The 25,563-nt window shown below is 38.1% G+C and overlaps 2 protein-coding genes across 2 annotated transcripts; both read right to left on the bottom strand.

The window, feature by feature from the left end:
- Positions 1–2,168: 2,168 nt before the first annotated feature.
- On the bottom strand, positions 2,169–8,243 carry LOC113076268 (SLAM family member 5-like). Its single transcript, XM_026248929.1, has 4 exons — positions 8,161–8,243; positions 7,740–8,075; positions 6,615–6,911; positions 2,169–2,917 (listed from the first exon to the last, which is right to left on the bottom strand). The coding sequence occupies exons 1-4, from the start codon at positions 8,207–8,209 to the stop codon at positions 2,808–2,810; spliced, it is 792 nt and encodes a 263-aa protein (XP_026104714.1). The 5' UTR covers positions 8,210–8,243; the 3' UTR covers positions 2,169–2,807.
- A 2,162-nt stretch (positions 8,244–10,405) lies between these two features.
- Positions 10,406–14,423, bottom strand: LOC113076267 (elastase-1-like). The gene is made up of 8 exons (XM_026248928.1): positions 14,333–14,423; positions 14,073–14,164; positions 13,744–13,844; positions 13,504–13,629; positions 11,113–11,249; positions 10,888–11,030; positions 10,639–10,788; positions 10,406–10,514 (listed from the first exon to the last, which is right to left on the bottom strand). The coding sequence occupies exons 1-8, from the start codon at positions 14,370–14,372 to the stop codon at positions 10,503–10,505; spliced, it is 801 nt and encodes a 266-aa protein (XP_026104713.1). The 5' UTR covers positions 14,373–14,423; the 3' UTR covers positions 10,406–10,502.
- Between the last annotated feature and the right edge of the window lie 11,140 nt (positions 14,424–25,563).

Here is a 25,563-nt window from a genome sequence, read left to right as displayed (position 1 = left end):
AAAGCAGCTTGTGTTTGCTCATTCAGTCACAGGGTGGCGCTAGAGCAGTGTGCTCTGCATTTGGAGATTCACGAGTTTCTGAACAACATCACACCAACGGCATCCAAGAATCAGTTACTGGTAAAATCTAAAAAAATATTTATGGTTCGGTTTCAAGAATCCATCACTAAAAAGAAAGCGTATTTCAAGCCCCATTAACATCGCAAAGAAATACATTAGAAACATTAAAGAGTTCATTAGAAATCCATAGAGTTCATGTGGAGAAATCGAGCTAAATAAAGACACCTGATTATTTCCTAATCAAACACACAAATCACTTAATAATACTGACAAAGGATTTGACCGAATCGTCTTATGATGGATGATCAGATCACATGGGATTCTGATTACCATGATGTGCCGAAACAAGTGTGATGAGAGAGAAGGATCAAACTCAGAGCAGAGTGGAGTATAAACTGAAGAAATGACATGTCTACGGTTCACACGTGTGACTGTGGACAGCTTTTTCTTAACTTTGCATTTCACGCCTAATGCTTTTTCACTCCAGTGGTCAACATCTTACTAATACTGTTTAACACTGTGTTGTCAGCTGCATCATGTAACCCAAAACACTCTATGAGCAGACATAAATCTTCCAAAATTATTATTATTATTTTCAGATACAATACAGGTGAGAAGAGAGAGTTTGAGCCCGCAACTTATCATACAATTATACGACAGAACACAAGAGAATATAACTAATGATATATGACTATGATATAATGTCACCAGTGGTCCAGAAACATCTCTACCTTCCTGAGATTCTGATTAGTCTTTGTTTGATGCTGACTCTCTCTTCTGTTGAAGGCGTCTCTGACCTGCAATGATAAACTGGACCAGAAAGGAAGACCTGCTCAGCTGTGAGGAGACATTCTGGAGGACAGCCAGGGCATTTATGATGGCCTATGAAAAACATTAATGTAAATATACTATAATACCACTACTGAACATTGAATTGTTATATGCATGAGCCTATTATATATAGAATATTTTGAGATCATCTCAATTAAAATATGCCTAGTGCATTTTTTTTCATCATATGTCCTACAATGATCCGAACCAATGCCATATATTCATATTGGCTATGCAGAACATTACCGAAACTAACACGTGATAACCATGGACTGTGTGTGTCGTAGGCCTGCAGATTAGGCTAAATTGTTACAGACTTTTTAAACTGCCAAACGACTCATTCATGAGAACAATGCCAAAATGACAGGCTAATTTGTAGTACAACCAGGCAGTTGAATTATGAAAGGTATTTTATACTTAACTAATAAGGTAAAACAATGATTAAGCAAGTTTTCGTACTAATACAGTAAGTCCCAGGTAAACCTTAGACTCTGATTGTGCAGGAATACCCTACTCCCACCTCCACACACACACACACACACAAACACACACACACACATGGGTACATGCTTTCGCATTAAAGGCGTCATTAAACAATGTTTGTGCTGTAACACTGCAAATTTGCCTAATGCAAACACCATAAAAAAAAGACATGGTCACCTATTATCCTTTTTTCTTGATTAAAAAAATAAAACAAATAAAAAATAAATAAATAAAAAACAAAATAAAATCGTTGTGTTTATATTTCAAAGTCAAAAACAAATGCACCTTTTGGCTGAAATATTCTCTACACAAGAAATTGAACACAGTTGCTTCTGTATCTCCAAATTTAGGTTTGAGTTTCACATGAGCAGCGAATGGAAAACAAGACCTTTAACAATAAACATAATTAGCACATACATTCAGTAACGGACACGCTCAGAAGCACCAACTGTTTGTCTATAAATAAGAATAAACCATATTTGTTTCCACATCTACAGTAACCCCGACCACAACAGGTTTCATGTTGACTCACAGCACATTTAAAAGATTAACCTTCATTCTTCTCACTGCATGAAACAAACAAACAAACACTTGCATAGTTGAGTTGAATAAATATCATAGCATAAAAATAAGACAAATAAATCACAAATCTTTGTAGCTTTTATTTTACATAAAATACATAAAAGGTCATTCTATATTAAATCTTTACTTATTTATTTATTTATTTATTTATTTACTTTTTTTTTAGATAATTTTTTGATGATTTTTTTAGAAGGCTAACTCCTTTTATGAAATTGCATCATAATAATCAATCAGAACATCTTTATAAGAGAAAACTATATACCTAATGAAGGGTTTGCCCTTCTGACTCATATAAAAACTGACCGATCGTCTCCTTTTTAAGCTTTCGCTTCTCTTATACGGCTAATGAATCTGAATCACACTCAGTCACAGCTACAAGATCTGTTCCTGTGAGCAGTGAGACAGTAAGTTTCATTCTGAGAGTTCACGAAAAACTATTTCAAGACTTTCAGATACACCCATCATCATCTGATCAATAGTAACTTAATCTCACTACTTTGTGATCAGATCCATTAGCTATAAAAGATTCATTTCTTTATGCAGATTCAGTCATTTTAAATGAACCCATAAGCTGCAAGCTCCTCACTTTTTTCTATATTCAAAGCTATGCGGTTTCCTTCCTAAACAGCTAAATGTCTGCATAATGAAATCAATACATGGCCAGTGGCACAGCTCTTTTGATCTGATGATTATTTACATGATTAGAAATGTCTTTCAAGATTAGGTTTGGTCACAACATAGAAACAGGAAATTCTGCCAATGACAACACAAAATAAAACAAAACAATATAATAAAAAAGTGCAAGTGACGTTTCCAGTTGTTTTGCTTGTCTTTCTGTCCTCCCGTCAGACTCATCTGGATCTGACATCATAAAGCAGTACAGCAACAGCAGCCACGCCCACCAGAGCAGAGAGAGCCAATCGGATCACAGCTTCTATAAAACCATAATGGTGGACGTAGTCTATGGATTGAGAGAAAAATCAAATCGTTTATTTTTTGATATTTAATCAGTACTAAACTCAGTTTTAACATGGTAATCGTATGGCTATTAGTTCTCTTTTGAGCGTTTTTTCCCGTTCCCACACTTTTTGTGTTTGGATGTTAGCTGCAAAGAAGGCGCCAAAATGAGTGAATCCCATAAATTGTAGTTTAGAACACAACTGCGGAAATCTATGATCTGTCAAAACCAAAACATTTGACACTAAGCTTGGTAACTTTTTATATACTTTTTTGTATCATAACCACCTGCTTTATGATGGCTGAGGCAGCTGGTAGGTATTACCATTTTTTATTCAGTTGGGTTCTGTAAATACCAGGGCAGTTGCCACTATTTTGGGAGTTAATTTGGTGGTTGAATTTGGTTGTCACTCAAGAATGCATGTACAGAACAGGATTAAAGTGCTCAAAAAAGGAGTAACAATCGCATTTAAACGGGTCATATGATGTTGATAAAAATAACATTATTTTGTGTATTTAATCTAATGAAATGTGTTTATTCAGTTTAAGGTTACACATAATGTACATTATTGTTTCTCCTCTCTGCCCCACCTGTATGAAACGTGTCGATTTTTACAAAGCTCATCGTTCTGAAAAGCGAGGTGTGCTCTGATTAGCCAGCTATCCAGTGCATTATGATTGGCTATTTGCCTCAAGCTTGTGACGGAAATGTTACACCCCTTAACATACTATGATTATGTAACCAGTGATGAGACAAAACCAATAAAACCCATTACAAACGAGGCATTTGTTGATTCCAGTGGGGACATAATTACGGATTATAATGACCAATACTGTCTTTTTACAGGTCACGTTAAATAACTGTCACGCTGTCTAGTCTCTGTTTCCCTGGGTGTCCACTAGTGGGCTCACTTCACCTTAGGCACTTCACCGTAGGCACTAGAATTCCTCTATTCTTGTCCTGTCATCACAGTAATTGCACTCCTGTTAATTGCACCAGGTGCAGTCACTTTATCGTCATTAGCCTCCCTATAAATACCAGTCTTTTCCTGTTGTTTGTATGGAGTCCTTACTCTTCGTGTATCCAGCATTCTCGTCTCCCGAGATTCTTCCTGGTCTGCTCGTCCTCCGAGACAGCTCGTTTTGCAAGTTCCCTTTCCTGTCCTTTTCCTTGGTTTGTTTATTTTGGACTGTCTTTTTGGTTTTGACCGTGGCTTGTGTTGACTACGATTTGGATTATCCCTTAATAAAGACATCTGCGATTGGATCTCTCTCTCTCTCTGTGTCTCTCTGGTACACGATCATCACAGAAGGACTCCATCTCTGAGATCCAGCGGTATGTCTGTTCATGTTTCCTCCCCAGCCACCGAGCGGGGATAGGAATGGTTTTGAGGGTACCCACCTGGTCGTGTTTTGTTGGACCAGGGGAGGTCGCTCAGGAGTGAGTGGTCGAGAGGAGGTCCGGCATCACTCTCCACTATGGCCCCCCATCATCCCTGGGTTCGGGTGGAACGGATGGGAGCCGCCGTTTCACCATTGTGAACGGAGAGGGGAGAGGAGGCGCAAGTCTGCCTAGCCTGCGCCGCTGCACATGATGACCGCCAGCCCAGTGCCGCTGCACAAAATGGCCGCCAGCCCAGCGCCGCTGCGCAGAATGGTCACCGACCCAGCGCCATTGCACAGGATGGCCACCAACCCAGCACCATGAGGCAAGATAGAAGCCAGCCCAGCACCATGAGGCAAGATGGACGCCAGCCCAGCGCCACAGCACAAGATGGCCACCAGCCCAGAGCCACTGGGCAGAATGGCCGCCGGCCCAGCACCACTGCCCATAATGGCTGCAGGTCCAGCGCCACGAGGCAAGATGGACACCAGCACAGCGACACGAGGCAAGATGGACGCCAGCACAGCGCCACAGCACTAAGTGGTCACCAGCCCAGTGCCACGATGCAAGATGGCCGCCAGCTCAGCGCCAACTCCCAAGATGGCCGCTGAAACATTTTTGGATTATTTCTCCATGATGTCAAAAATCCTGGAGATTCCCAGGAGTGTTCACATCACATCAGCTGATCCAGAGACTGTTCATGTCACATCTGCTGAGCCAGCACCACAGTACAAGATGGCCACCAACCCAGCGCCACTGCACAAGGTGGCCGCCAGCCCGCAGCCACTGCAGAGGATGGCATCTACAGTGGGCTTTCCTGAGTTGAGTCAGGTTCTCGTTGACCCTCCAGAGTTGAGTCAGGTTATGGTTGACTCTCCAGAGTCGAGTCATATTCCTGTTGACCCTCCAGAGTTAAGTCAGGTTCCCGTTGACCCTCCAGAGTTGAGTCAGGTTTCCGTTGACCCTCTAGAGTTGAGTCAGGTGCTCGTGGACCTTCCAGAGTCAGGGTCAGTCACCGTTGACCTTCCAGAGTCAGGGCTAGTTCCTGTTGACCTTCCAGAGTCGAGTCAGGTGCTCATGGACCCTCCAGAGTCAACGTTTGTCACCGTTGACCTTCCAGAGTCAGGGTTAGTCACCTTTGACCTTCCAGAGTCAGGGCTAGTCACCGTTGACCTTCCAGAGTAAGGACTAGTCACCATTGACCTTCCCGAGTCAGGGCTAGTCACCGTGGACCTTCCAGAGTCAAGGCTAGTCACCATTGACCTTCCAGAGTCAAGTCAAGTCACCGGTGATCTTCAAGGACAGAGTCAAGTCACCGGTGATCTTCAAGGACAGAGTCAAGTCACCGGTGATCTTCAAGGACAGAGTCAAGTCACCGGTGATCTTCAAGGACAGAGTCAAGTGACCAGTGATCTTTATGAACAAACTCAAGTCAACATTGATCTTCATGAACAAAGGCAAGTCACCATTGATCTTCATGAACAAATGCAAGTCACCAATGATTTTCATGAACAAATGCAAGTCACCAATAATCTTCATGAGCAGAGTCAATTCAGCATTGATCTTCTGGAACACAGTAGAAACACCATGGGATTACCAGAGTCTCTTCATTTATCTGTTGAACTACCAGAACCATTCGATGTCTCTGCTGAAGTACTAGAGTCTCCCCTAGGCTCGGCTGATCTACCAGATTCTCTCCTCGCCTCTGCGGAACTTCCAGAGTCTCGTCACGTAATTGAACTCTCTGAGCACCCGACTTGTGTTTTTGTGTTTTTTTTTTGTTCTTCTGTCTCTGTTCCTCCTATGGACCTGGCCCTCCATCCCTCCCCCTGATCCTCCGCTGGTCCACTTCCCTCCTGGGTTTCTTGTCTGTTTCTTTCTTTCTGTTTCCCTCTAAGGACCTGGCCCTCCATCCCTCCCCCTGATCCTCCGCCGGTCCACCTCCCTCCTGGACTCCTTGTTTTGTGTTGTACTTCTCTTGTCTCTGTTTCCCCATTTTACCTGGTTGTTTTGTCTTTGTTTCCCCATTTTACCTGGTCGTCTTGTCTCTGTTTCACCATTTTACCTGGTCGTCTGCAAATCTTGCCACACAGTGACGTAGACGTGTTTAAACTAGTCGGTTTAGGAGGGCGTGGTTGACTTTTAACTTTCATAAAGATTATCTCTTCGGGTTTGAAACTTTAGTCTTTGCAACTTTAAAGATCTTATCTATTCGCTAACAGCTCATAACACTCCAAAGAGAAAGGCGAATTTGAAATTGCATCATATGACCCCTTTGAAGGGATAGTTAATCCTTGAATTAAATCTCTTAACTCACCATCTGAATGTAGTATCTGACAGAGTTGAGTGATGTCCAGATGTTGAGTCTGGTTGCTGATGGGATTGTTGAGCACACAGTTGTAGCTGTTTTTATCTTGATATTCCACCTCCAGATGTAAAGAGACGCTGCTGCTGAGATCAGACACACTGATGCTGGACAATAAACTGTTTCGTTTGTACCAGGAGAGATTCACACGACTCACATTCAACGCTGAACACAGCAGCTCACATCTGGAGACTGATGATGGAGGATTTTGTGGACAGTATTTGGTGATCACAGGAATAGGGAGATGAGCTGAAGAACACAAGAAAAACAGTAAGAGCTTCTTTGTTGGCCAGTGGTTTATTACCACAGTTTATAGAAATAAAAATCAGTTAAGTTGCAAATGCAAATACGTTTTACTTTTGAGAAACAGTATGAAGTGGCAATTTGAGAAATAAAGTTGCAAATGAACATAGAACATACAGAAGGTGCCAAGGTGCCAAAAAAGTATTTTTCTTGGAGAAACAGGATACAGTATTGGGTAGTTCCTATATTTCAATCCCTATTTGTCTGAAAACAGAAGTGATGACTTTTGCATCCTCAACTTCCTCATCGAAAGGATTTTATTTCTCTTACCTGATGGATATAAATCTACTAAACGCCTTTAACTTGAAGTGTTCATTCTGGGCTGAGAATTAAAATATAGCAAAGAGCCTGACCAACATGAAAAGCAACCAACCACAGATGGTTTTGATTTTAAATGACATTTGGGAATGTAGATTATACCACAGTAACAAACCAAGTGAAAACACTGTCACGGACCACAAGGACGAAAAAATGTTCAAAGTAACTCACCACATTTTTTAATAAAATATCACATCATAATTAAAAAAACAAGTGATAATCTTGTAATTAAGTCATTTTAATCTTATTCAAAACAGCTTTACAGAAAATCATGTCTTAATGCCAAATCCTTGGTTTCATAGGCTTAAGTGGTGGCCCAACTTACCCCCATATATCCTCATGTCCTAAATTAATATTATGTTATTATATGTATTCATGGTAATTTTATAATATTATATTTAAAATAAGAATAATGAAAAGAGACAGGTATATGCATAATAATAATACTGTGCTTACCATAGACTTTAACAATGAAATCCTTGCACGAGACCTTATTTTCAGTGACTATTTCTACTTTATAAAGTCCAGTGAGTTCTGTGCTGACGTTTGTGATGGTCAGAGATCCAGTCTGAGAGTCCAGCTCGAGTCTGTCTCTGAATCTCCCGTCAGCACCATTGTGAAACGTCTCATTGTGGACTCTGTTGATTTTAGCGATGTGAGTGTCTTGAGGTCCAAACGTCCACAATAGCACATTATCTCTCTGCAGTTCAGTAACATCTGTGAGTAGAGTGACAGAATCTCCCTCCATCGCTGATATGGTCTGGGTTTGAGCGATCTCAACACCAAACGAACCTGTGAGCAAAGATTGGAACACTTTCACAGTCACAACTGATGCTGTTTTACTAAAACTGTAGCTAAAAAACCATTTAGAACTTACCAGTTAGATAAAAAGAAGACAGAATGGAAAAATATATTGTTTGAAGCATTTTGTTCAAGAGCTCACAGACTGCTCAAATAACCCTCCACAGGTCTAAAAGAGCAAACACTTATTTGAACCGAACTCTAAACCTGTTTCTAGATGACAGAGGTGCAGTTCCTTGTTTAGTGGTGAAGTCGTGTAGAGCAACTGTACCGCCTGTATTTGTGTCTAATTATGAGTATTAACCATCTTGCCATTGTTACTGCTCATAAAAACAAAAGCCCTTATTGTTTTCAAACATACTTAGTTTTTAAATGTGTTTTCATACATTTAATGTCAAAAGAAGAAATTCTGGATTTAAAATGTCTACATTTCAAACGAACATTTTAAATGAACAAATAGTCCCATAACAACATTTCGATCAAAACCTGTGTAGAGCTGGTACTAGTCTAAAAGAATATACGTTTATTATATAGGCTATAAGTCAGGTCATGTGTGAAAAGTTATATTTAAAGGATTAGTTCACCCAAAAAATTAAATTAGTCCATACATTTCTCACCCTCAATTCATCCTAGAGGTACAGTATACTATATGGCTTTCTTCTTTCAGACGAATCCGTCGGAGTTACATTAAAAATTGTCTTTGATCTTTCAAGCTGTTTAATGGCACTCAGCGGGTGTTGCAGTGCTCCAGTCCAAAAGAAGTTGAATAAAAACTTCTCCTGTGCTTCCATGTTCGTCACTTCTGAGCGGGGCATGTGCAACACTGTCCTTATACATAATTAACAGTTAGCGCAAGCTAGATTAAATTGATTATTACATTTTAAATATGGTTATATTTCTAACAAAAACACATTGATTCGCTAAAGGTGGCCTTTGTTCAGCCCCGGGAGCCGTGTGAGACACTTCTTTTATTGATGAGTGCTTTTTATTCAACTTCTTTTGGACTGACACACTGCAACTCCCGTAGAGTGCCATTAAACAGCTTGAAAGATCAAAGACAAGTTTTAATATAACTCCGACTGCATTCATCTGAAAGAAGAAAGTCATATACACCTAGGATAACTTGAGGGTGAGTAATTTATGGGGTAAACTAACCATTTAAGTCCTATTGTGGCCTGATGGTTAGAGAGTCAGACTTTTAACCAGAAGGTCGCAGGATCGAGTCTTGGGGATTGAAGGTGAGGGGAGTGAATGTACCACGTGTAATACCACGACTATGGTGAGATCCAAGGGCAAGGCACTGAACCTTCAACTGCTCTCCAGGCTCTGATGCAAATGCTGCCCGCTGCTACGGGTGTGTGAGTGTGTATGTGTTTACTTCTCACTGCTGTGTGTGTGTGTGTGTGTGTGTGTGTGTACTTGGGTGGGTTAAATGCAGAGCACCAATTCCGAGCATGGGTTACCATACTTGGCAAATGGGACAACTTTCACTTTCACTTCATTTTACACGTATTTGTTTTGTTCATTATACATAAACTGACCATACAAGAACAGGCTATATATGTTTATATTTTCAAATATATTATTATATGTTTAAAATGATACGTAAGCTTACAGTAAAACTTGAATCTCTGTCTCTAAGTCTTTTCTTGAGTATGGAAAACATGAGTTCAATGGCAAATGGACACTGATCTGTGGTCAGTTTTCTCTTTTCATTATAATATCCTATGCCCCCTCATGAGTACAATGACAGAAACTATAATAAAGAAAAGAGTTCATACTGTTTGGATACCACTAGCAATTCATTCAGCTCATATTTTAGGTTTTCATATTTTACATTTTGTTATCCATGAGTTTACTTTACTATATAAAGTTTGTTGATATTTGAACTTTATACCATAGTATATGAAAAAATAGCTGTGCTGTTATTTATTACTGTGTGATTTGTATTTGAGAAGTGAAAAGTTAACCATAAAATGAAAAATGCACGACACAGAACAAGTGGCAGGTCTTTTAGACTTACACTGCAAGTGCAATTTGTACAGACCTATTTTAACATATCAGATTTTTATTTTTTTTTTGGTCCAGTCCATTCAGAACCGTGTCAAACATCGCAATTTCAGGTTATCAATTTCATATCAACCACATTTCAGTTATCTTACCATTCAGTGTCTAATATCTGATTTCACTGATTTCCAGCTGAGTTTGGACTCTTCTTGTGTTTAATTTTGAAACTGAATGTACTTTTAGGGTTCAAATGTTTATGGTGAGAGTTTTTGATTACACAAATAATTTCAAAATGATTCAAAAGCAGCCCAAGATTAGATATAAAGTTTATTGTATGTATTTTGGCCGGCGCAGATGTTAAAGCTTGGTAAATGAAGGATGTTCGTCTTTCCTCCTCTCAGGTTTTCCTCCTCATCCAATGATCTGATGTGAACAAAACGGCACAAGAAAAACAGAGTATTATAAAATAGTCATGATCTTTACAGTCTGTTAGCTCCTAATGTAAAGTTTATTATAATGACAGTGTGATCTTATGAATTGCACTTACGCCGTTCATCCAGCTGATGTATGCAGACACACGAGTGAAGACCGTGGGCTTCTTGTAGGCGTTACAACCCGATGAAGACACAAAGCTGGTCACACCGTGAACAACGTACTGACCACTGACCTGACAGTTCAGAGGACCGCCAGAGTCACCCTAAAAACAACACAGCAGGAGTCAAAATGAGACATTTCTTCCGCAGAACCAAACGACTTCTCATAGTTTATGATCTGTTCGAGAGTGGTTCTTTTTCACCTGGCATCCAGAGTCGCTTCCGCCTCCAGCGCAAACCATAGTGTTCTTCACGGTGCTTCCCCACCAGTCGCTGCGAGAGCAGGTACTGTAGTCGACCACGGGCAGAGAGGCCTGTTTCAGCTGAGCCGAGAGAGACCCACCGGCTGGAGAAATGACAGAAAGATGAGTCAGAACTGATTTCAGGCAACACCGTGGCTGATTTGTTGTGCTTGAGGCTAAACTGACTCTGTGTGCGGCCCCAGCCGGTGATGTAACAGGGGTTGTTATTGGGCAGAACCTGTCCAGAGGGAGGCAGACTGCCCAGCTGCACGTATGAGTTCAGAGAGGCATCGGAGGACAGACGCAGAAGGGCGATATCATATCTGAAATGCATAGAATGGACACAGTTCACACATTTACTGTGCTAGGGGGCGCTATAACTTCAGAAAAACTTGAGATGATCATGCAAGTTGTGTTGGTGTTGTAATTGTACATTTATGTTGCATTAATATTAAGTATAAAAGTTGAAAGTGATGTTGATATTACGTATTAGATTGATATAGTCGTATATAGTGTTTCATTCAGTTGTATTGTATGATTGTTGTTATATGATATGTTGAAAGTACTGTTTTTTAATGTGTGAGGAACACAAATATTTTTTGCTCAAATATATATATATATATATATATATATATATATATATATATATATATATATATATATATATATAGTATTGTATATAGTAAATATATTTACTATCAATCTATATTTTGTACATTTTGTTTTGTAAATTTTTTTGAAAATATATTTTATAAATATAAAGAATTTTATATTTTTAAAGCATTTAAAAAGATTTTGCCCTATGTATTTAAATCAAAATACATAGGCCACACATTTTACAATGTTTCGAAAATAAATAAATTAATAATTAATAAAAGACACCTCATTACTGGTTTCAAGTTAGTGACATAACTATACATGTTAAACAAAGTAACACTGTTTGTGTGCACTTTATAACACGGCATGGTAAAGTTTTTTAATTGTTTTGCACAAATAAATACAAATTCCTGAAACTTCCATAAAAAATAAAAAATAAATCATTTGAAAACATCGTATCATTTGTGAAATGATCTTTATAGTCAGAAAATGTTACAAATATTTGTTAAATACAGTTTTATTTATCATATGTAATCATAGTCATTGTTTATTTTGAATGTGTTTGTAAATTTGTAATTTTGTTATAATCCTATTTCGATCTGCTATTTATATTTCATTGTGTGGTTTTTGGTGAATTGTACACTGTGGCGAGTGGGGCGGGGCCGAGAGGCGTGGGAACGAGGAGTGAGGCCAGGTGTAGTGATTGGAGATGAGCTACACCTGAGCCCCACCGCCAGTATCGAGTCCCACGTAGGAGATGGAAGGATATAAAACTGGAGCAACTATAGTGAAGGACGAGAGAGGACCAGGCCTGGGACATTAGTTTATGTGTTTACTTTTTATTTGTGCGCGTCAGTCGCCGTGAGGGGCTGACGCGCCGTTTTGTATTTATTTATGAATTATTAAAGTGATTTTTGATTGTGCGCCGGTTCCCGCCTCCTTCTTCCCGACGACTATGGAGTTCATAAACTAATGTCCCAGGCCTGGTCCTCTCTCGTCCTTCACTATAGTCACTTCAGTTTTATATCCTTCCATCTCCTACGTGGGACTCGATACTGGCGGTGGGGCGCAGGTGTAGCTCATCTCCAATCACTACACCAGGCCTCACTCCTCGTTCCCACGCCTCTCGGCCCCGCCCCACTCGCCACATACACCTATTAATAAACTAGGGTAAGTTTGATCCTCAAACATTGTTATTATTAATAATGATATTAATAAACCACGACAATTCAAACAATTCAAACAAAAACAAACAAAAAAATATATTGTCACAAATATATAATCTCAAGTGAGATTTCAATGATGCTTTGAACACTGAACTGAAATGTCCTCAGTTTTCACCTCAGAAATCTGGTCACCTTATGGATTACTAGTTGCTTGACAGTTATTAAAAAACATCTTAGGTTCGTTTTAATTTTCTTTTTTTCAGCAGGATATAAATACAGTTTAGTATGTTGAGTTAAAGTCGATTTGTTGAGGCAGTGAGATACTGTACTGTGTTATTGTCAATATAGTACTGTTGTTATGTATCAATACAGTCTAGTTAGTTTTGCTTGTAATTGATTATATACAGAAGTCATATATATTGTGTATAATTGTCGCCACAGCTGTGACTGCTGTGTTTACATTTACATTTATTCATTTTGCAGACGCTTTTATCCAAAGTGACTTACAAATGAGAACAGTGGAAGCAATCAAAAACAACAAAAAGAGCAATAATATATAAGTGCTATAACAAGTCTCAGTTAGGTTAACACAGTACACGTAGCATGGGCTTTTAAAAATATAATAAATAAAAAGAAAACAGATAGAACAAGCTAGTGTTAGAGGTCTATATATACACACACACACACACAATTGCATAATAAATGAAAATAAAATAGAAAACAAAAAGATTAGAAAGGTGGTTAATTTTTTTAAAGAATAGAATTAGAATAGTGAGTGCTAAAGTTAGAGGGTCAAATAAAGATGTTTACTCACCCAGAAGCCACACTGTTGCTGTTCCAGTTGGGGTGGATGTAGACGGCGCTGACGCTCATGTACTGCTCGCGACCCTCGTGGTTGTAGATGTCGTGGTCGCCCAGAACCACACGCCAAGTTCTCGAGCTGCACAGGAAACAAGCGTACACTACACTTCTGGACTTATTACATTCTGTTTGAACTTGAGAAAATCCTTGTTTTTCTTAACTATCTAGCTACAGATAACCCTGGATTCATTACGTGTCGACGCAGTGGGCGGCAGTCATCACCCATCTAGTCCTGATCAGAGTCCCACCACAGGTGTGATAGTAGCTGCCACCCGACAGGTACTGGAGAGAGATCTGAGAGACAGACAATTAGAAGATTTGTAGGGGGAAACAGTAGAAACGGCCTCATTTCAATAAGACTGGCCTCGTGAACTAGACAAAAAATAACCATAAAAGCTGACTGGATTAGTTAGTGTGACAGCAACTAAGCTTCTACCATATTAAGAAAAATAGCTTGACCACTCGAAACTTGTCCATTTAGTCGTGGAAAATCACCAAGACCTTATTCTTAAAATGTTTTACCTGCCAGGGCCAAGAGTTGGGTTTTGCCACCGTTCCACCAACGACCCTCTCCTCAGGGACCTGATCCTCCAGATATCCGGGCTCAGCCAGCGCTGGACACCAAAAACACACTTAGACATGCTAAGATTGCAGTATTATTGGAGTTTGAGTCCAAGTAGACTCGATTTTAAAGTTCTGAGTACTGCATGCATTTGTTAACTTTGTTAAAATCTAAGCCAAATACAAATGATTCTCTCAAGAGAAGCAGACAAAGGTCTCACCCAAGGCGGCCAGCACGCTCAACAACAGGATCCTCAGCATGTTTGCAGTCTGTCAGGACTTTCTGCTCTCTGAACACTTCACTCATCCATATATATATATATATATATCCCCACAGTTCACAAAACAGGTGTTTTTCTCATGGCGGACGCCCACAGGTGTGTGAATCCCACAGATTTCACCACTGCCAAGGCCAGTGTGTCAGCTGCAGAATCAACGTGTTTATCTAGCTTGACACAAATGCTTGACTTGAATTATCTTGAAGTTCATTTAGTTCAGCACCTCTCTTATGCTCCTGATATAAAGTTAGTGTACAGTTTAATTTAACCCATATACATTTTTACACGTTTTTTACGTTTAACAAATGTTTTTGTCATTTTTCATATTTTATTTGTTAATCTATTATCATATTATATAATTTATTTGTGAATATATTATTATATATTATATTATATATAGATAATTAAATTTATTTGACTATATTTACGTAAGTTTTACTTATTATTATTATTAATTAAAATTAAATTAATTAAATGTACATACATTTGTGAATTAATTTATTTAACATTTTTTATGTAGCTTTAGATGCAGCACTATATATATATATATATATATATATATCACCCATAAATACACAACTAGTGTCAATTTATGCTGACGGATCTGTTTCTTTGTGAAAGGTATGGGAGTGTTTGCAGGTTCACTGCTGATATTGATAAGGAAACAGTGGGCTCAGCATGATAAGACGTATATTTGCCATTTCCAGGAGTCACATATATCACCTGTAGGATGGGGCATTTATTATTTATATCCTCCTAAACTGTGATATTTAATGTAGAGCACAGACATCTTACAACTCAGGTGACTAAAGAGACCTCATTTGTTACTGCTAAAAAGACAATTACTATACTGTGACAACACAGCTACTGTACTTTACAGTATTAGTGTAAAGAGAATGAATCCTGCTGTCAGAGTAACTTCAACTGCTCGAATGGGTTTCCAGGGCAGTTTTTCTGTTGAACAATAGAGGGAGGCAGTGCACAGCTTACCTGCACATGGAAATTATTAAATGTTTATAAATATATTATTTTCTGGAAACTTCCAACGTTGTGGCTCGGAGACTTATTTTACCTTCTATTCCTTTTCGCTGTTGAAGCAAACATCATATAGGTGATACTGTGATACTGTGTTTTGAGGATTCGCTGACCTCAATGTGATGATGTGACCTTTCACCATGACTGAAAACATTTATTCTTCTCACTTCTTTTCAAAGGTCACATGCTGGTCACTGAGGTGCCTTCGAGGAAATCACGTCCCATTTAAATCTAGGGGAAACGTGTTTAGGTCTGACTGAGTTGTTTGTCTTATATTTTTTTAACATATTTTTCTCTGACTGTATTTTTGTAGATTTCTCAAGATGAATGTTAATAGATTATGCAGAATTGCATATTGTATTATATGAAATGTCTCTATTATTAAAATAAAAGTGTATAAAATATTATTTAATAATGAAATATTTAATATTATATATTTGACTAATTTATATAACATATATACATATATACATTTTTATGTAGACAAATAGATAGGCTATATTATGTTATTGTATAATATTTAAATGTGAATAAATGTGACTATTTCAATGTGAATTCCATATTTCTTAAAAGCAGTAAGTGAATAATGAACAGAAGAGGGCCCAAAACGGAACCTTGGGGAACACAAGTGGTAACTTGAGATGGCTTTGATCGAAAATGTTCAGGTTGTAAAAACTGAGTACTAAGTGGATGTTATGAGAGGTTTTATCAATGTCTGGACTCAGATTGAGTCAACAGACCAGAACCAGGTCGTTAGCGATGATGATTTATAGTTTAAGAATAAAAAACACCAATTCAGCTTAATAACGGAGAAAAGAAGGATGACATGTCAACAAATAAAACCTGATTCAGGCCTTCTATACCAATATAAATTTTGAGTTTGAACATCGTAAAAAAATATTTAATTTAAAGATCACGAATAGCAGGGCACTTACCAGACTAACTAAACACATGAGAATCTTTCATTGTCTCTTGCATGAACGTCTAACTCTTTGACATTGGCCTTGACTTTGGTTTTAGCTTCATTTAGTTCATTCCCAGCTCACTCTTCAGTCCTGAGCTCGTAAAAACTTCTTTCTCACCACTTCACGATGCAAACAGCCACTGTCCAAAACTCGTGATGGCTCGCACAAAAGATCTGAGCACAATAAGAAGGCCAAATCGCCTTTTATACTGTCACTAATTAAAGCAGAAGTCATTAAAGTGCTGCGTTTGGATAATTCTCTTATCAGAGTCAATTAGAAAGATAGCCGTCCTGACTCGTAATTGAGCCAGCGATGATGTCGACATTTGGGCTTTAGGGATGAGACCAAGAGCGGCCCGCTCTAGCACTTCACACAGGCTTCAGTCCCGTCATCTGTGGCTCTCACAGCACCTCTGAGAATCATGCGTGAATCAAACGTGCAGATCAGACGGGGAGGTTGTTTTAATTAAAGATGTTTTTTCATGATAGGATGTCATCACTTAATGAAGGGAGGATTTGAGCTCCACAAATGAGTTTGTGAGGTTTGAAAGTTAATGACTTGCTGATGAGATTCAAGGGGGGCCTTCAGAATGTTTTCCGAGAGTTTTCCATGTATGGAGAATGAAAAAAGTGCAGATTTAGTGAGAACTTGGTCAAATCAGACTTTTAAACATTAAGATGACCCCAAAATGTAGGAGTAAAGGATCTAAACGGTCCACAGACCCAGTACTTTGATACTTTTTATGTACACTATGTAAACACAGATTTTCAGGATGTGGTTGAATATTTGAGATCTGAAAATGTATTTCATATTCTTTTTGGTTCATCTGATACTTTTAAAAGCTAAAACAGTGGGGAAAGTCCCTTGTTAGAGAGCAGATGACTTGATCTGCTGTAGATGTTCCAGAATTTTAGATGAGAGAAATGGTAAATACCAGATGGAATGTCTCTTTGCAAACAGCCTAAAACCAGCAGTAAAAATGTGTTTGAACTTTTAAATTCTTTGTAGAGTTTATATAAAGATTATGCCAACACATTTTTCTTCTAATCATTTTAATTTATAAAATTAAATGCATAATTTATTTTAAATAATGTATAACTATATATATATATATATAATTTTATTTACATATATTTTTATATTAATATTTTTCATATTTATATGTGATAGAGTGTTTCATATATACATTAAATAATAATTTTCATATATATATGAAACTATATATACAGTATATATATAATTAATTTAATATAACTAAATGTATTATTTATTATTAAATATTACATTTATATTTAAATATTTATGAAAATGTTTTGATGAGACACTATACTGTAGAATGACACTCACACATTATAATGATTTTATGACATTCTCTCTTTCTACTTGAGTTAAATGCAGTCCAGGCCACAGAAGAAAGACATGAGTGACCTCTCTCTCTCTCTCACTCTCGCTCTCTCTCTCCTTCTCTCTCTCTCTCGCTCTCTCTCTCCTCTCTCTCTCTCTCGCTCTCCCTCTCCCTCTCTCTCTCTCCCTCTCTCCTCCCTCTCTCTCTCTCTCTCTCTCTCTCACTGCAGGTCTCTCTTCCGCTGTGTCCTGTCATCATGAGAGTGTCAGCAGAGGTTGCTGTGTCCCAGCACATCATCCAGCGCTCCATCAGATAACGGGAAACTGGACGCCACATCAGGAGATTGTTTCCTTTGCTGGTAGCGCCTCGCAGTCTGGCGAGCTGCAAAGAACGTGGCCGATCCCTTGGGGTTCGAGTACATGCTCTGAACGTCCATCACACACACTGGCCGTGAGCCCCTCGGACAGATGTCCCCTGCACGCTTTGATGCAGGGTCATGGCGTCACGGGCAGGTGAAAGCTTTCAGAGCTCGCGAGCACCGTGCGTCATGTCAAACACCGCATGTTCTCTCAGAGACACTTCACATTCACAGAGGTCAATCACGTGTCATGCTGCTTTATTCACATACATTTGATAGTCGCTTCAGAATATATGGATATACAGTATATGTTGTTATGGCATACTGTTTTACAAAATATCAGGATACAAGAAGTTTAGAGTTCAAATCATGTAAACCAAGAAGGTCACACATTTGGAAATGAAACAAATTATTTAAAAATATACAATACTTAAAACTTTTTGAATGTATATAGTCAGGGACATTAGACTGCAAGGATATGTGCATCATAATCATAATTCTGCCATTACTCTGTAATACCACGTTTATTATTTTAATGAATAGTGATTTTTTTTATCATATATCTTAATATATCTGACTTTGCAGTATTATTACAGTATTGAGAATATATTATATTTCTTATTAATGTTTTGAATCAGTTTTATTTGTACATTTTTTTATGTAATTTGGTCATTTTAATTTAGTGTGTTTTTGTCATTTTTAGTGGTTTTAATTTGATATGTCTACATAGTTATTCATTTTTATTTTCAGTTTTAGATTTGCTACTTTGGTTCATGAAGTTAAACTAAACTAAAATAAGAAATGCTGCCTTGGCAACTAGCTGAAATAAGAAAGATGTTCATATTTAATTGTATTTCAGTTAACGTTTATTTTATTTTAATTGAAGTTTTGGTTAACTGTAATAATCCTGGTGTATTGATACACCCTAGTTTGTAAGCATTTATTTTAAATTTAAGGTGATTTGAACGAACCCAAACACACTATTACACCTGGGCCAGTGTGTAACCAGTTAGAAAACGCAAGCAATCACATAGTAACACACTAAAAATACATTCAGAACAGCTTAGCAACTGCATAGAGATGTCCTAGCAACCACTTATTATCTTAGTGAAGGTTTGTAAATATAAACACGTAGTTAAACATACACATATTCAAGATTTCAACTTGGATGAATTCATTCATTGCTCAAGGGCACCTCAGTCATGGCCCGAGACTCAAACCCACAACCTTAGGCTTATTAGCAGTCAAACTCTCTAACCATTAAGCCAGTGTGTGTGTGTGTGTGTGTGTGTGTGTGTAATATCAATGTCTTAATGCATCCTGACGCTGGTGAAAATGATCCACGGGCCAATTTGCAACCTTTAACTGCAATTAAACCACAACAGAAGCGATCTATAAGAGCCTGCTAACTATATCAGCGTGTGTGCACGCGCACACCTTGAGCTTTGTCGTCATCACGATCTCCTCTTAAACACCTCCAAACTGTCTTTCTCTTTATTATCACCTGTCATTCTCATTCTGTGACTTTCCTCTTTGAGATGGGGAAGAATAAGAGCTTTCTCTTTCTGTCTTTTCCTCCGGGACGTGACAGATGATCCAGAGGAGGCCGGAGTGGCTGATTGATCGGGAGAAGTCTTGCGCATTCATTTCTGTCGCGGCCTCCTCTAAACCTCTCTCTCTCTCTCTCTCTCTCTCTCTCTCTCTCCAGTGCGGGGCTAAAAGGTAATTAAGAGCAGCTCTCCACATGGATCTATCAGTGTCAGAATGTGTCAGCAGCCGTGGAGGACCGCGGCCTGATTTGTTGTCCCCCTCTCAACGGTACAGGCGATATTTTACATCATCATTTATGCAGGATTGCTGATGTCACCACTACCTGCTTCTTTGGAGAAACCAACGTAATAAGAAATCAACAAAAATATAGTCAGTTGTTGTCATGCAGTAAATGTATAGAATTATAAAATGAGTGCGGAAAGCAAGTTCATATTGAGATCCTTGCCTTTTCTTTGCAGGTATGCTGGTAAATCTGAGCATAGTTTGAGGCATCCCCGAGATCTCTTCTGAAACTGGCGTCTTTTTCTACAGAAGAAACATCTCAGAGGAAAATTCTCCATTTTCATTTATTTTAATCTAAATTGCTGTCTTGGAGAAAGTTTTGTGGCTTGTCCACTATAATTTAACTGCTGTATGTTAGTCTACACTCTTAATCTACACGATATTCTCTTAAAAATTGCTTGTAAATTTCACTGTTAATTAAGAAGAAAGTTTTAAAAGTGAAATCTCCACTTCATAAAAATCTTGATATTCTTTCTATCTTTTTTTTTTTTAGAGAAAACAGCCCAAAAATATTGATGACATCATCCTGCACTCTAAATTTTCCTCCAATAAAATGCTCTCTAGACATCACATTCTTTGTTGATGTGTCTTTATTGGTCGCTTTATTCATTTGTTCAGTTTTGTGAAGTATGTGGTCTTGACTTTTGATTGGCCTATGTCCCGCTCCAACTTCCTGTTTCAAGGGGAAGTAGGCTACGTCAGCAATGAGATGAAAACTGCTCTTCATTTCATTTTGTCATTTGTCATTTTTTCTTTCTGACAGGTAGGTCTTATCCTCTTGTTCTTCTGACCCAAACCTGTCAAACAGTAAATGAATGGCTTACTGACAGTGAGGTAGAAATTAGGTAATTATTCAGTCCTGGTTGACACCCATGACATGTCAAATTGAATAAGTTGTCGAACTGGCAGATAAGGATAATAAATCATTTTAAACTCTAATTATTTTCCTTTGTTTACAATTTTAAACCACACAAAAAGTGTTTGCATTCAAAGTTAATTACTGTTTAGCTATTTGCACATTTTCTGTGTCGATCATTCTGAGGTGTTTTTGATTTTCCACGTTATTAGCATCCTATTTATTGTCTCGATACATATCATTAAAGAAATATAGCAGAACAGCAGCATTTTTAATCATTAAAAAAACACACACAAAAACACGTCCCCTAATTGCTGTTTTTGTAAGCATATCGTCTAAAATGTCCCATTTTCGTCCCATTTCTGCTCCGAGTAGGACTACTGCTGAATAATTTAGCGCTGAATGAGGAGCGTCGCTATCTTATGAGGCACGAATATAAATTCCCGCGCATGCTGTGCTAATTAAGAAAACCAATTAATACAGGCAGCTTAAATTCTTTAATAGAGGACGTTTTTTTTTTCTCACCCGTCCGGTCAGAGATGAGAAAGGCTTGTGTATTCCGCTCCATAATCTTGACATTCAGGGAACCTTTGTTCTCGGAATCCATTGTGAATTATGTCAATCAAAGTTAAACGGTGGCATTTTGGGCTGGAGCGTTTCGACCGCGCGCTCTCCAGGTATCAGCACTCTCCCGCGCATTTTACTGAAGGTGAAGTAACTTAACCCACCGCGTTCACGTTCGTGTTCACAGCCGAGCAGCCTGGAGCTGAGCTAAACCCATGGATGATTTCAGAGGCTGTTATTATTTAGAGTATTGAACACTTCTAGTAAAGGTGAAGTCGGACAGAATGAGGCCTGTGCCGTATTGATTGAAGCTTTGAGCGGTGAAATAGCGCAAATCAGGGAAGAATCCCGTTCACTAGATGTTGTACTATCATCACATTTCACAGACATTTAAGAAAAGATAACATCCTGAATACACAGTGAGTGTATTTGAAAGCACTTTCTATGAATAATTAATAGTAGCTACACATATTTAGCATTTACACTGTAAGTAAAAAAAGAGTGCATGACATATAGCTAAATATTTTTAAATAAAATTAAACAGTTCATACTATATATGGTTTAGCATTTGTTTTGCCATAGCTGGCGAACATCATATTCTTTCTGGTGAAGCTGCTCAACCAGTCTGTGTAGTCTTGCTGGTTAATAGTTTGTAAGCCTGGTGGGAAAACTAACACCAGTGTCTTTGAGTTCTGTCATTAGTTTCTTCTTTATAAAGTCCACTTTGCTGATTAAATTGCTCATTTTAACTAATTTCACACTTAATTGGCCAAACAAGCTATTATGTTCAGAGGAGTTGCACAACCAGTCTCTATTTTGTTTGCCTTGCATCAGTTTAGCAATTGATCCTGAAGACTAAATGGATGCTATTTTGCTCACAAACATCATGAAAAAGTGCTAATTTAACATGCAGGCATCTTATTTAATTAGAACATAAATTAATATTTATTGAATTATGAATTACTCACTTGAAGAGCTGAAAATTGAAATGGAACGGCACCTGAAATAAATAATGACACAAAACACAATTGTCCGGTGCAGTATTTCATTAAAATACCTTCATACTTAATTTCTTATCAAACTCAAGACATGCATGAAGTAATAATGAAAAGGCAAAGATGAGTGAACTTCTGACTGTGAAGTTGAGTTCGTACAGCTTTGAGGAAAACTAATATGAAGGATCTCAAACGGATGTTGGGAATGGAATAAGTTAAAGCCCCATATTACTCTGATCAGACTCAGATGGCAGGGAAATTTGAATTGCTTCCCCACCAAGTGATTACAAACAATAGTCCTGTAGAATGATCTGGAACATTTCAGCATTTAAAATAAATAAATAAATAAATTCCAGTCAAATTAAAGTTTCCAGTCATTATTGTGTCATCATTCAGTTCCTGTCAGTGCAATGTTGGGTCAGTTCAGTTCAACAACTATATAACGTTTGTTCTGAAACAAGCTCAGTTAAGCAGTAAGTTGGCGTACTGAAGTTTCGTTATTCAGCTCGCCATGGTGTTGATCCAGAACATTCCAGGTTTGAACCTTTCCCCCAAACAAAAGATATCAAATGGCTTCCTTGGTATGTCCTTGGACGTTTCTGCATGTATCTCCTGTTTTTGCTCCGTGGCTCACTGAATCCTGCAGGACCTCATCATAGCTAATCGTCCATCTGTCCATCCCTCAAGGGCAGGCCAACATTCCCTCAACTACGGCCAATCGGAATGCCAAGAAGACGTTTTTTTGGACATGCTTCCTGGCTTGTGGTTTGTCAAAGCGTGAGGTTACAACACAATGGGGTCAACAGCCTTTTTGCTTCTTGGACTCCTACATTTTTCACATGGGGGTCGAGCAGACGTGAGTTCATTCATCTCAGATCCCGTTCCCTGAGATCTGGCAGGCTGCGAAAAGGCTTGAACAGGAATGTGTTGACATTGGGTGTGCTTAATCTTGAGAAGCCCCTGACAAAACTTAAAAATATATATATATATATATATATATATATATATATATATATATATATATATATATATATATATATATATATATATATATATATATATATATTGTTTTAATCATTTAAAGGTGCAGTAGGTAACTTTTGTAAAAAGATATTTTTTACATATTTGTTAAACCTGTCATTATGTCCTGACAGTAGAGTATGAGACAGATAATCTGTGAAAAAATCAAGCTCCTCTGGCTCCTCCCAGTGGTCCTATTGCCATTTTCAGAAAGTCATCCACTCCTGGTAAGAAACAACCAATCAGAGCTGCGGTCCGTAACATTGTTTGTGTTCAAAATGTAGAAAAATGTATATAATAAGCGAGTACACCAAGAATCCGGAACTAATATTGGAACTAATATTGTCACAAACCTGGATTAAAATATACTCAGTGCAATTTCATGGGTAGGTTCCCTTTCACCCCTCAGCTGTAAGTTTCTCAAATAATACTGATCAGTTTTTCTTTATACTCATTTATCGCTCAAGCATTTCCTATAATGCACCTATAATAAGTGTTTATATCCGGACTATTTTAGATTGCTTCGGGGATACCACCGCGGAGTAACCCAGTACCTTTGTGATTCTTCATAGACATAAACAGAGAGAAGTAGTTCCGGCTACGATGTTCTTCCGCAAGACGCAAGCAGTTCTGTTTATTAACCGCTAGAGCGTCAAAAGTTACCTACCGCAGCTTTAATTGTTTAGCAGATATTGGCCGAAATGTTTTTGGGTGTGGCCCATAAAATGTAATCGAGCTGTATCTTGTGAAAACAATGTTCAGATTTCACAAAAGTTGGCATGCTTTGACTATAGGACATTATGAGGAAATCGGCCAAATTGCATGAACTTCCGATATATATATATAAATATATATATATATATATATATATATATATATATATATATATATATATATATATATATATATATGATAATTCTTTTTCATAAATCTATTAAATAACTGCTAACATTTATTACTAATAAATAAATCTTAGGATTTATTAATAAATGAATACCAACTGCTAGGCCACGGCTTCAACATCTGCTTTACTGGCAGTGCGCTTCAACTTTAATCTGCTCTGCTAGCAGTTTTTCCAGTTTAGCTCAAGTGCTTGAGCTTATTTTGTGTACTGACACTTTTTTTTTCCCTCTGAAGATTATGCTCTATAACATCCCTGCGGCAAAAAATATCACAAGTTCTAAGTAGTTATGCTTTTAATAATCCATTTCCTGCCCCCTGACGATTTTGTTGATTTCTGGAGCCTATCTTTCATTGCACTCTTCTTTTCTCATGTTGTCTGCGCTTCATTTCTCGGTAGCAGATGTCCTGTAAAATCTCCCAGGATGCTGTTGATAAATTCTTTCCATTTGCTATCAGCATTCCCTCTCCTTCATTACCTGCCTATCTACGCTTTGGTGCATGAATCATTTAATTTGTCATGCAGAGCGTCTGTAGGCATGCGTTATGGCACAAGTGGAGCACAATGGGAGACGCAACAAACAGATGGTTTGAAAATAATTTGAGATACCTGTTTGCCTTCTAAACCAAAACCTGTTAGGATGCTGGATGATTTCAGGCTTTATTAGCTTTCTTAGAAACTGGTTTTCCTTCACAGACATGGCCATGTGGTTACTACACATGTTCTGTGAGTGGAGAATGTGCTGGTGACCAGAGATTGAATTGTATATCATAAAATCGAGCAAAATGCATACTTGCTTATGTTTCTGGCGGCCTCAGGCACACATATGATATACAGTCCATTATGGCCACAGCACTCACGGGAATAACCTTTGCCTTTACTTCAGGCGACTGGTTTCATATTTCACATCCTCAGAATGGATCAATAAACATCCAGATCATATCCAAACCTCTTTTATAGACTCCAAAGTGAACCAGGTCACAACAGACCTACCTGGACAGATTGTTAAACTCTAAGGGGTTTTGCTTCAGTTCATGCATGTCCATTAACAGACTGACACTTTAAGCGTGTCTCTGAAAGTTGGTTAATCAGCTGTGGGCCACATCAGTGGCAGCGACACCCAGCGTTAGCTAATATTGTCACAAACCTGGATTAAAATATACTCAGTGTAATTTCATGGGTAGGTTCCCTTTCACCCCTCATCTGTAAGTTTCTCAAATAATACTGATCAGTTTTTCTTTATACTCATTTATCGCTCAAGCATCTCCTGGTCTGGTTCTGACATTAGTAGCTGTATTATAT

Source organism: Carassius auratus, unplaced genomic scaffold, assembly GCF_003368295.1.
Source record: "Carassius auratus strain Wakin unplaced genomic scaffold, ASM336829v1 scaf_tig00019517, whole genome shotgun sequence".
Taxonomy (NCBI): domain Eukaryota; kingdom Metazoa; phylum Chordata; class Actinopteri; order Cypriniformes; family Cyprinidae; genus Carassius; species Carassius auratus.
The sequence above is the reverse complement of the archived record's forward strand: the minus strand, read 5'-3'. Positions and strand labels throughout refer to the sequence as shown.